The sequence below is a fragment of the Orcinus orca genome, chromosome 1 (genome assembly GCF_937001465.1).
Source record: "Orcinus orca chromosome 1, mOrcOrc1.1, whole genome shotgun sequence".
NCBI lineage: Eukaryota > Metazoa > Chordata > Mammalia > Artiodactyla > Delphinidae > Orcinus > Orcinus orca.
In genome coordinates, this window is record NC_064559.1 from 21721084 (window position 1) to 21734229 (window position 13146).

The 13146-nt window shown below is 33.4% G+C and overlaps 1 protein-coding gene across 3 annotated transcripts in view; it reads right to left on the minus strand.

The window, feature by feature from the left end:
* BRINP3 (BMP/retinoic acid inducible neural specific 3) overlaps window positions 1-13146 on the minus strand; it is a 417297-nt gene that overhangs the window by 189520 nt on the left and 214631 nt on the right. For all 3 annotated transcript variants that reach the window (XM_004275847.3, XM_049708201.1, XM_004275848.1), the window contains exon 4: window positions 8360-8550. In XM_004275847.3, coding sequence (XP_004275895.1) covers window positions 8360-8550 — 191 coding nt within the window. The remainder of the gene's footprint in view (window positions 1-8359; window positions 8551-13146) is intronic.

The following is a 13146-nucleotide window of genomic DNA, read 5'->3' on the forward strand; positions in this document are numbered from 1 at the left end:
TGAGTTTCTTGGATCTGTGGGTTTTAAATAGCCTTACTAATTTGGAAATTGGCTATTAACTTTTCAAGTATTTTTTATTTTGTCTGAGGCAACAGATTCTAAGGTATCCATCCCTGACCCCTTCCTTATGGTATGCACGTGCTTCTGTAATCCTCTCCCACTGAGTGTAGATAGGACCTATGACTTGTCTCTAACCATAGAATACAGCAAAGGTGATTTAATGTATGTGATTACTTGTCTATAAGTTCACTATATAAGATTGTGATGTCTTATAATGACCCACTTCCTTGCTGAACCTGAAAAAACAAAACAAATTAACATGTTGTGAACTGCCATATGGAGGAGGTCACTTGGCAAATAGTTGAGGGTCACCTCCCACCAACAGCCAGCAAGAAAAGGGTCCTTTACACTGACAAGGACATTATTGCTACCAACAATCATGTAAGCTTGGAAAAGGATGCTTCCCAAGTTGACTGTCAGGTGAAAATCTAGATCTGGTGGACACCTTGATTTGAGAATTAGCTAAGCCATGTAAGCCATGCCTGGACTCTTGACCTTCCAAAAAAAAAATCCCTAAGGCATGATAATGTGATAATGTGTTTTATTATGTCTCTAAAGTAACGATAACATTGCTATATAGCAAGAGGTATCTAATACTTCCCTCCACCCTCAGCCTCCTTTGGGGACTCTAACTACACATATTTATGGCTGCATGAAGTCCCAGAACTCACTGTTGATTGCTTTTTGCATTTTGTTCTCTTTTTGTTTCATTGTAAATAGTTTATATATCTATGTCTCAATTTCACCTGTCTTTTCCTGTGCAATAAATGACAATGATTATGAGACAGACACAACTGTAGGTATCTAATCTTATTCAGTGTATTTTTTATGTCACACATTACAGCCAATGTCAGTCAGGTCAGTTTGGTTCTTTTCTCTATCTTCATGTCTGTACTAATACTTTAAAAAATATGGAATACAGTTATAATATCCATTTTAGTGTTCTTGTCTGGTAAGTTTAATGTCTGTGTTCATTCTGAGTCAGTTTTAATTGGCTGAATGTTCTCTTCATTATGGTTTGTGTTTTCCTGCTTCTTCACTGCCTGGGAAATTTTACTGGTTTTTATCATTGTGAATCTTACTTTTTTGGATATTAGATTATTTATTTATTTATTTTGTATTCCTATAAGCAGTCTTGAGTTTTGTTCTGGGGTGTAGTTCTTGGAAAGGGTTTGATTCATGTTGGTCTTGTTTTTTATAATTTTTGAGGTGAGTCCAGAGAAGAACTTAACGAAGGTTGATTATTCCCCACCACTGAGGCATGCCATTTCTAAGCATTTCATGCAGCGCTCCATGAATTATTAGTATTTCCTTTCTGGCTTATGGGAACACTTTTCTAGGCCCTGAGTGAGTGCCAAATACTGTTCTAGGCCCTGAGTGCATGCCAAATACTGTTCTCTAATCCTAATCCATGGTGTAGTTTTCTTCCCTGATGTCAGGTAATTTCTTCACATGTATGTACTCAAGAGCATTCTGCTAAGTATTTGAGGGCAAACCCCTATGGTTCCTGGGGTCTTCTCTCTACATGGCTTTCTCCTCTTTGGTGTTCTGTCCAACAACTAAAAACACCTAGGTCTCTCAACTCTGACCTCTATCCTCAATTTAAGGAATTTTTTGGTCTCTGCCTGGATTTTCTCTCCCTGAACCACATCCTGGAAACTCTTTCAAGACAGCAAGCTGGGACAATCACAGCACTCACCTCAGTTGTGTCCATTTCTCATAATCATCATCCTTTATTACCTATTGTTCAATGCCTGGTAGGCCATTATTTTTATATCTTTTATCACTGTTTTTGATTGTCAGGTAGGAGGGTAAATTCAGTCCCTGTTAATCCATCTTGGTTAGAAGCAGTTCTAACTACCTAGAGATTTAAAATTTTATTTAATATTGTTTCCTTTGCTTGATTTTATTTTTTTCAGGCTTCTTCAGGTCAAATATTCTTTGTATATGGAAGAGATAATAATTTAGTCAGTGCTCAGTTATAACACAGAAAATATAATTTTATATAACTTGTCACAAGAAAGATAAACACAAGATGCATTTTGAGTGAAGATAGTAAGACAACTGCGATGTGAGAGAGCAGAAAACAAATAAAATATAATGGCTTCAAACAGTATAGGCTTTGTCACAGGAAATAAGATTTTTGACTAGGAAAGAGCTGAAAAAAGAAGAATGGAATGAAACAGATGTTAAAATATACCACAAATTGAAGTTTTAATTTTTTTCCCTAATTTATATAATTAATATTTAATCTAAAAAACAAAGCTTAACTCTGTTTTACACATTTACCATTTGGTAGCCACTATATATATAAGAAGTTATTTTGATTAAAAAACAAACAAAAATAAAAACAGATTCTGCTTTTGCCCTCCAGCAAATTAGGGTTGTTTGTCAAAACTAGAGAAGACATGGCAGAGGGGAAATAAGTATCTATAATGTAAACTAGAAAAATATTATAAAGCATGTGAAAGTTCAGAATATGAACAAAATATAATTCTTAATTATTCTGGAACTTTTTGCTTTCATGAATTTAATCATGACACTCAATTTACACATATTAATTATTATGGAATGATATATTTTTCCTTTATACTAAAAAAATTGGGGCAGATAAATAAAAAATTCAGATAGGTTTGTGGTCAACTTGATCAAAATTGTCCAACTTGTTAAATGTACTAAGCTAAATGTACGGTTTGTACTAAATAATTAAATACTTTTATGTGTGCGTAAGTTAAAACATTCTTTTGAAACCCTAAGAGAGTTTGCTATTTAAAAGAGAGACCTTCCTGAAAATAAAACTAATATATGAAATCAAACCTCTAATTATTATGAATTATTTACATGTAAACTGTTTTACTGAGTTTTCTTGAATTAAGAGTTTTTGAACATATAGAAATTTAAAAATTAATTGTAAACTTTTCCTAATTTAAATTACCCCAAATCAAATAATTTACATATCAAATATGCTTCTTGGAAAATTATTGTCAGGCCTAATTTTATCAATAGCTTTTCAAATTTATTTTTGTTCCCTGTGCTATAGAGTAGGTCCTTGTTGTTTATATATTTTACATGTAGTAGTTTGTATCTGCTAATGCCAAACTCCTTATTTATCCCTCCCCACTCCTGTCCCCTTTGGTAACCATATATTTGTTTTCTACATCCATGAGTCTCTTTCTGTTTTGTATCCTTTTTTAGATTCCACAAACAAGTGATATCAGATGATATTTGTCTTCCTCTGTATGGCTCAATTCACTTAGTATGAAAATCTCTAGGTCCATCCATGTTGCTGCAAATGGAATAATTTCATTATTTTTCATAGCTGAGTAATATTCCATTGTATATATACACCACATCTTCTTTATCCATTCATCTGTTGATGGACATTTAGGTTGCTTCCATGTCTTGGCTATTGTAAATAGTGCTGCAATGAACATTGGGGTACATGCATCTTTTTGAGTTAGAGTTTCCTCCAGATATATGCCCAGAAGTAGGATTGCTGGATCATATGGCGACTCTATTTTTAGTTTTTTGAGGAACCTCCATACTGTTCTCCATAGTGGCTGAGCCAATTTACATTCCTGCCAACAGTGCAAGAGGGTTCCCTTTTCTCCACACCCTCTCCAGCATTTATTATTTGTAGACTTTTTGGTGATGGCCATTCTGACTGGTGTGAGGTGATACCTCAATGTAGTTTTGATTTGCATGTCTCTAATAATTAGCAATGTTGAGCATCTTTTCATGCGCCTGTTGAACATCTGTATGTCTCCTTTGGAGAAATGTATATTTAGGTCTTCTGCCCATTTTGTGATTGGGTTTTTGTTGTTGTTGTTGTTTTTGAGTTGTATGAGTTGACTGCATATTTTGGAAATTAAACCCTTGCCCGTCTCATAGTCTGCAGATACTTTCTCCCAGTCCATTTGTTGTCTTCATTTTGTTTATGGTTTCCTTTGCTGTGCAAAAGCTTATAAATTTGATTAGGTCCCATTTGTTTTTTTTGTTTGTTTGTTTTTGCTTTTATTTCTATTGCCTTAGGAGACTGGCCTAAGACAACATTGCTACGATTTATGTCAGTGTATGTTTTGCCTATGTTCTCTTCTAGGAATTTTATGGTGTCATGTCTTATATTTAAGTCGTTAAGCCATTTTGAGTTTATTTTTGTGTATGGTGTGAGGGAGGGTTCTAACTTCATTGATTTACATGCAGCTGTCCAGCTTTCCCAGCACCACTTGCCAAAGAGACTGTATTTTCTCCATTGAATATTCTAATATTCTAAGGCATATCCTAATTTTATGAATAGATTTTGAAATTTTAATTTAATGTATTTTTATAATTTGAGAAATAGAAATGTAGCTCTAAGTTGTGAGCCTCTTCTCAACATCACCTTCAACACCCTTAAGTAAACTATGCAGCACTGAAACATCACTTGGAGATAGATTTTTAGCTGGAATACTGACCTATAAGTTAATTTTATCATAGTGTTTGTGCTTTTTCCTAAATTTGTTGGAAAAAATTCTAAAAACTATAATTTTTAAAATCTTTCAAATAATTTTTCTATATTAGAAAAATGCTAGCAATACAGTATGTTATTTTTTCTTTTAGAAAAATAACTTAGCTCTTTTAAATTTTTTAACAGTTACAGAAATTTTAATTTTATTCACTGCATGTAATCTGATATTTAAAACTTAAAGTATTAAGGAAATTTTTGAAAATCAATATACCACATCAGGTAATAGATTGGATTTTTCCCAAAATGTGTATTTTGATTTTCTCATCATTGTCAATCACATATTAAAGTTTATTTGACTATTTCAAAAGAAACCTAAAGAATATGTTAGTATGATTATTTTAGATAACTTGAGTCAACTGAATTGAATCTTCTCAAAATAATTGACAATTCTAGACATTATACTTGACATGTTTTTGCACTAATAATTATATTGAGAAATAATATTTGATATAAATGCCATTATGAAATAGTATAACAGTTAATTACGCTCTATGGGCATTTGAGCCATTCATTTTTGTTTACAGATGTGTTAATAAAGTTCAACCTACATTTACATTCATAATTAGAAGAGGTTAAACACAACCATTTGTTCTATTCCATTTTCTAGAAACTGGCTCAGTTAACGCTATGTGTCCAACTCTTTTGTGTTTTTGCAAGAATTAGCATGATAAAAGAAGGCATGCTTATGCAGATTTAATTATATTTTTGCTGTTATCAGATAATGATTTTATTTGACTTTATTTTTTAACAAAACTCTGTCTCCTAAATTCTGTGAATCAAGGGACATCTTCATACAACATTTGTCCAAGAAATTAAATGCCCACTACACGGCACTTAAAAACCCAAGGTGTTGTTATCTAATCAAAGAAATTGTAGACTTGCTACCCTTCATATGAATCTTTAAAATATAAAAGCAATGCACTGAACCTTTAGAGATTTAGTAAAGGAGTTAAGCTTTTGATTTCAAATATCTACAGAAGCACTTTGCATTGAGTTATTTATTCAAGTATAAAGGATTTCAGTAGTTGAATGCCCTTGGATTCCGTTTACACACTCACTACCCTCACCACTCAGTCCCTCTTACCCTGTTAACTCACATCTAAGCAATTAAAATCTTATAATTGTGGGGAGACATCTTTTATCTGTGTAGGGATACATTTGATAACTAAGGAAAATAAAAGATACTCTCCCCAGGAAATTACACAGGAGCATAAAAGTGTGCATGAAGTTCAAGGGCCATGTCGACCTGCTGGAGCATTTTTCCTGGAGCTTTCACAGTAGCCCAGGCTGCAGCTGACCCTGGGCCAGATAATCACTAGTCACTTAAAACTATAACTGCCTCAGGTGAGAACTCCATCCAGGCCTAAATTTAATCCTGAAAAGTCTGATCTCCCTCCCCTCTTTCCCAGTCCCTACTACCTCACCCTTCCCTGCCCTATGTACTTCCAGGATTATTTTCTTAGTCATGTTGCTGCCAGTACACACACCTCATTCTCTTTTTTTTCCCCTTAGTTATGCACAAGATATGTGTACTTCTCTTCACAACCCATCTCTGTATCATTCCCATACTTTTCTCTGTTTCCTCTCCTTGATCTAAAGTTCCACTTTTCCTTCCTGTTCCCAGCCCCACTACACACACTTTAAAATACTTCCATTATGTGCTCTAGAACTCCCTTCCAAGACTAATGGGCTCCAGCATTTTCTGGAGTCCTTTCACGGTGAGGCTGTTCACTCTCCCACATTCCAGGTTACTCCTTTGTCTTCCCCAGAGCTGTTCTTAGATCACTCTTTTATGAAAGTCACTTCCCCTTCAGGGCTGGCTCATCTCTACCACACAAGAAGCTTTATCATCTCCAGTTGTATCATCAGGGTCTAAGAACAATGCCTGTACACAATAGCCTGCACCATTAAAACATGTGCCTTTTGTGATACATACTTCTCTTGTGGGAGAAAAGAGTATGTACAAATATCCATTAAGTTTTGACATGAACTGTGAATGAATATTTCTTACTCAGTATGGATACATAAAGTCTACTGTATAATTCTACTTGGCACTGAGCAGCAAAATCAATAGCCGTATAATAAACATATTTACTACTAGGATGTCTTCTTTTAGAAAATACACTTTAAGTTTCTGTTTATATCATTGAAATTGATTTCTGAAAAAGCCTATTTCTTCTCAGCAACCTCAAGCTAAATACCTACAACACTATCCTACCTTACAACATTTTTAAATTAACTACAACATCTGTGTTCATGCTGGCTACATTTTTATCTATTCAGCATAAATATTATTTATACACTTGATTAGTCAATATAATGTAAGTCCTACAGTCAGGAGTAGACCAACTATAATTGTATAATCTATATCTACAGAAGTCTTTTTCTTAACCTCATCTACTAGCAGTATTGAAGATGGGCAGTTATGGTTTGTGTAACCCTTAAGCTAAAGATATTTTCTTTCGTTTTTTTTTATTGGGGTATACTTGTTTTACAATGTTGTGTTAGTTTCTACCATACAGCGAAGTGAAGTAGAGTTCCCTGTGCTATATAGCAGGTTCTTATTAGTTATCTATTTTATACATATTAGTGTATATACATCAATCCCAGTCTTCCAGTTCATCCCACCTCACCCCCCCAGCCCCCGCTTCCCCCCTGGTGTCCATATGTTTGTTCTCTACATCTGTGTCTCTATAGAGCTAAAAGTATTTTCATGTCATCTTTTATTCTCTCTGGGACAGTCTTGAACAAAAGATGTACGTTGGGCTAATTTTTCTTAGCATTCTCAACATATCAACATACTAACTTTTCAATTAACTGAAAAAAAACACACATTAATTTTAATCTCATAAAGCAATAAAATGATATGTTTAATGAGTGCTTTTTACATTAATTATGAAATGTTACATTTGAAACACTGGGAAATGCTCTTTATGTTTTATTTTGCTCTTATTAACTTAGTCCAGAATCACACTATCACATGTGCCAACTCTTTGGTCTGTTAGTTTTGCAGTGGCCACTGGCCAAACACAATAACATGCTGATCTAAACTGCCAGAGAAATATGTCAAAACATCTACTGTTTTGGAAACCATTGCCTTTCTCTCTCTGTCTCTGTCTCTCTCTCTTTCTATCCCTTCATTTCTTCTGAAAATTAAAGGTATCTTATTCTCCCATGCTCTCAGTTTTTGTAAAGTCAACCTTAGTTGTTTCAAAGGCAAAGGATTTTAGTGAACATACAGAGTTTATCCAGTAGTTCTAGATTATGGTGTATCTTGACTTCTAGAAACTTATAAACAAATACTTGTACTTCTTTGCTGTGTCTTAAAAACATGGGGGGCAGGGAATACTCCTTGAACCAGACTTAATGATTTTTGTGTCACTGACCCACTTTGAACCTAATAGAGCCCCTTCTCAGGATAATGTTTTTAAATGCACACAATAAAATACGAAGTTTTACAAAATAAATCAGTGTTATTAAAACAAAGTTTCATCTATGTATGCTTTGTGAGGGAGTCTGTGTACCCGAGGATAAACTGACACTACTCAAGTGTATTTCAATTAATGTTCTGACATGAAACACCTTGACCCAATCATCAAGTTAACAAAATTACATGAAAATATATACAATTTCATCTTAAATGTACTGCAACACTTAAAGCAGAAGGACACATTAACTTATTTTTCAGGACACAATTGTTTAAATCAGCGAGACATGAACATATAGAGACATGGATTTTAGAGACAGAGAACAAAATGGTATGACATAATTCTAGGGTAAACATACTCATACCTTTATGGCAGTGGATGCAATTTGAATGTGGTGAAGTCTCCGAAGGGTGCTGTCCCTGTCAATGAAATAGGAAGCAGCTAGTTGATGTAGCGTCTCCAGAGTGACCGAGGAGCTGTTGGTGCTGGGATCACTTCCTTCAGATCGTTTGCTCAGCTTCCGCTTGTCCACAAAAATTGTGAGTGACTCCTCTCCTGCATTAATAATATTTTACATTATTCCATTTCCCACTTCAAATCAATTTTTTCAACTACCTGCAGGTGAGGAAGCCTAGATTACAGCCATAATGAAACAAAAGAGTGATAAACAACAAACAGGCAGGGAGTTTTACTTTTCTTTTGTTCACAAAGATTTCCCATATACCTAGAAAAGTACCCGGGATGTTGATGGTTGTGAATACATATTTCATAAATATTAAACAGCAAGCTTTTGCAGAACACGTTCTCTAGATTTTATTGACTTTCTCATACAGTTTAGCTTACCTAACACTCATTGGGTCTCAAAGCAAATTAAGATAGGAAAATATGTAAAACAAACTCAACCTTTACTACAGATCAGCATGGTAAATGGAAACATGACCAAGCATATTACAAAACATTAGCTGTTTTCAATTGTACCTTTAAAATGCAGAGAAAACATATACATGCATATACAGTAATATAAATATTTATGTATTAAATTCAGAGGTTTCCTACACATGGCATTAAATATTAAAATATTGTGTGTTAATAAGCTCTATGGAAATCACTAACCTCCATGAAAAGCTTTAGGTACTTGACAATGGATCCTCTAAGGTGAAATTTAAAGCAAATTACAATTAAGCTGCAATTTTCAATGTTTGAATATCGACAAAAAAGTGTCAATGCCATTCAAGTCTAACATTAAGAACTTGCCATCCTCAGACTTCCAGATTCTTAGATATTCAACTAGCATATAATTGTCAGACTTGAAGCTTGTTCTCATTCTTTCAGAAACCCATCTGTTTAGGTGGCATTAGGCCCACGGACAATTTGTCGAGCCAGTTTTCTAAAAGACCAAACAACATTTTCTAGCGGACAAATAGGTTGCATTTCTTCTCCAAATTAAAAATAATACCAAATTTAAAATGCCGCAGCCTAACTGACCATCCAATTCTAAGTGACAGTTCATACTTCTCTGCAAGAGATCAGGTGAATTGGTATCAGAAATAAGGTGTCAACAATGTTATTTCGGAAAGTTGCATTCTCAGTTTGTATTTGGACATCAATATGCAAGCTGGAAATGAAGCAGACTAACTAGAATTGCTGAAGGAAAAAAAAAACTCTCAAAAATATGAATGAGTGGGTCAAGTTATCAACAGCGTTAAGTCATGTAAATGATAAACAGCTTTTGGTGGGAACATCTGAAAGCAAAAAGGGAATATATATGTCAAATATTATAGAAAATAAAATCCACACTAATTATTTACCCCCAAAGAAGAGGATGAACTGGTGTGGAAATCTGAGAGAATACATTCTCAGAAAGACCACTGAATCTGAGAAATTCACCCATGTGCCCAAACAAACATCTTGTACATGGAGACAGAAAGAACAGCGTTGTGATAGTCTAAGAATTTATAATGCAGCTCGACGACACATGAAAGTGCTATGGTCTGAATGTTTGTGTCTCCCAAAATTCATATGTTGAAATTCTGTCCTTTTAAGATGATAGTATTAGGAGATGGGGCTTGTGGGAGGTGTCTGGGTCATGAGGGCAGAGCCCTCAAGAATGGAATTAGTTCCTTTGTAAAGAAGGCTCCAAAGAGATTCCTTGTCCCTTCCGCCATGTGAAGATACAAGGAAAAATCTGTGACCTGGAAGACAGCCCTCACCCAACCGTGCTGGCATTCTAATCTCAAACTTGCAGCCCCCAGAACTGTGCTGTTTATAAGCTACCTTATCTGTGGTATTTTGCTATAGCAGCCGGAACAGGCTATGAGATCAAGAGATATATCTTCTTAAGTAAGGTTAAAAACAAAATGATAATGATATCTTGGTGAATGTAAATAAAAAAGGAAGCAAAGTTAATGATCTCTTCAGGACAAAATTATTAAATGAGAAAATGAAATAGACTGAATAGTGCTAAAGACTAAAACTTGCAAAACTGCTTTAATTGCAGCACTTTTCATAAAGCAGAATATACAGAAGATATAGGTTAAAATATACATAAACTGCCAGTATTACAAGACTCCAGCACACACTTTCTAGACCTAGATAGACCCAGTGGGGGTAAAAATGTAATGATAGAGATACACACAACCTACTTAATAAGGTAGATCTTATAGGTAAATATTAAACTTTATATTAATAAAGAGGAAATGAAAGCTCTTTTCAAGAGTACACAGAACATTTAGAAAAACTGGCCATATATTTTGTTAAAAAAAATCCTTAGTAAATTCCAAAAATTTGAAAAAAAATATCATTTGATAAAGACTTTCTCCTTGACCAAACGCTAGACAGGCTCCTATGAGCTTGTTTCTTGGGCATGTTCTCAAGAGCCCAGTTTTAGGAAGAATCCTGTCAAGTCACTTTGGCAAGGATCCCCTACCCTGGACATATGATCATCTTTAACATCTGACCAAATTCCTCATCCCCTACCATCTCCCTGGTGATATTTGATAACCCTGCTCTGCTTTCAGCAAGAATCATGTTAGGTCTCTTTAGCAAGAATTATCCTACCCTCTTTGTAATTTTCCATCCACTAATCTGCCTACTCTGCTCATTGTCAATAAATTCCCACTTTTCCTGGTTCTGTTCAAAATTGAGCTCAGTCTCTCTCCCCTCCTGTAAAACTCCAATGCAGGAGACCCCCTGAATAAAGTCTCCCTTACTGTTCTTTAACAAATGTCAGAATATTGTTTCTTTAACACATTTACTGACTACAATATAGTACAATTAAAAATTGATAGAAAAATTTTTAAAAATTCACATGGATAAATTTTCTATTGTGTAATTCTTGAATAATAGGATACGTGAAAGCAAAATGACAAATTTTCTAAGAAAACCTGAGGAAAACAGTATATAATACAATCTAAGGGACATGGCTAAAGCAGTACTCAAATAAATATTCACAGCATTAAATATGTACTTTATGTAGATTATGAAAATATTTGAGATAGCCATATAACTCTAAAACTAAAAAAATGACAAAAATAAGCTTCTATAAAGTAAAAAGAACTAAAAGGAAGAAAACTAGTGTTAATGAGTTAAAAAAAAAACAGAAGAAAAGAAGGAATAATAAATTGAAAAACAGCTTCCTTTGAAGGGAAGAAAAAAAACAGATAAATACACCAACTCGTCAACCTACCTTTTTTAATAGAGAAAGAAAATTAAATAATAAAATAACAGAGTAAAGTAAACATATTATTTAAAAATAAAATTTGCAAAGCTTTTGCAAATAAGTTTAGGTGTCATAGAACACCTCCACAAAATTAAAAAAAAAAAAATCAATAGGCCAAGATGGTTTCACAGGAGAGTTCAGACAAAACTCTAAAGATCAAAAAATCTGATACTATTTACTTAAAATGTTTCCAGAGGATATGAAATGAAGGAAAACTTTTAATTAGTTGTTATATATTGAGTAAAACATTGACATAAATATCTGGGGAAGATCACACACACAACAACAAAAACAACAACAAACATTATTACAACTTATTATTAGTGATGCAAAATAATAAATAAAGCAATAGTAAACAGTAACACACAGTAAGTTTTAAAAATGTATATCTCAAAAAGAATAATCCTAGGAGGGCAAGGGTCATTTGATATTAGGAAATCATTAATATAATTCAGCATATTAACACATCTAGAAAGAAAAACCTTGATGTCCATTAATGCCTCAAATGCATTTGATGAATATTTATACCTATTGCTGGGTAATTTTCAGTAAGTTAGGAGTCAGTGGAAAATACCTTAAAAGGATAAAATATGTGTTTGTCAACCTAAAACCAACTGTCTTTCTTAATCGGAAAACTCAGAAGTCATTCCCATTAAAATCATAACCTGACAAACAAACCCACAACTGGTACTACTTTTTGACATGATATTAAATATGTTAAAATGTAAATATAGAAGAGAATAAAATTAGAGTAATAATTTTTTAAAAACACTTAAAATTATCTCTTTTTGCAGATAACATGATTATTCATCTGGAAAACTCAAGAAAATCAATGGACAAACTACTATGCAGAGTAACAGAACTTAGTAACTGCAGAAAATAATAAAAACTTTACTAACTCAAAAAATTGAAATATACAAATAATAGAGGTAACAATGGATTAGCATATACCATTTAAAATACCAATAAAAATGCAATACATATATGAAAAATTATATGCCACCCCTGAAATAACAAAAGTAAACTGAAAATGGCATTGTACTTTGTTTCAAATAGGAATATTTAAATTAAATATATCAATTTTACTTAGGTTAATATATAACTTTAATGCAAATATCATTTTTTGTTTGTTTCCTTGAACTAGTCATGTTTATTATAAATTTTTTAGGTAAAAATTAGTCAAAGAAAAGTCACCAGAAGCTTTCCAAAAAATAGGCAACAGTGAGAATGCCTTGCTACATATGAATACATATTGTAAAATATGTATAATTAAGACAGTGTAGTAAAGAAGCATGAATAGACAGACCACTCAAACAGGAAAATTTAAAAAAACAACAGTATATATGAAAATTTAGTACATGATAAGGATGAATATTAATTCAATTGGGGAAAGGTAGACCTTCTAATAAATGACACTTTGACATCAGAATAGT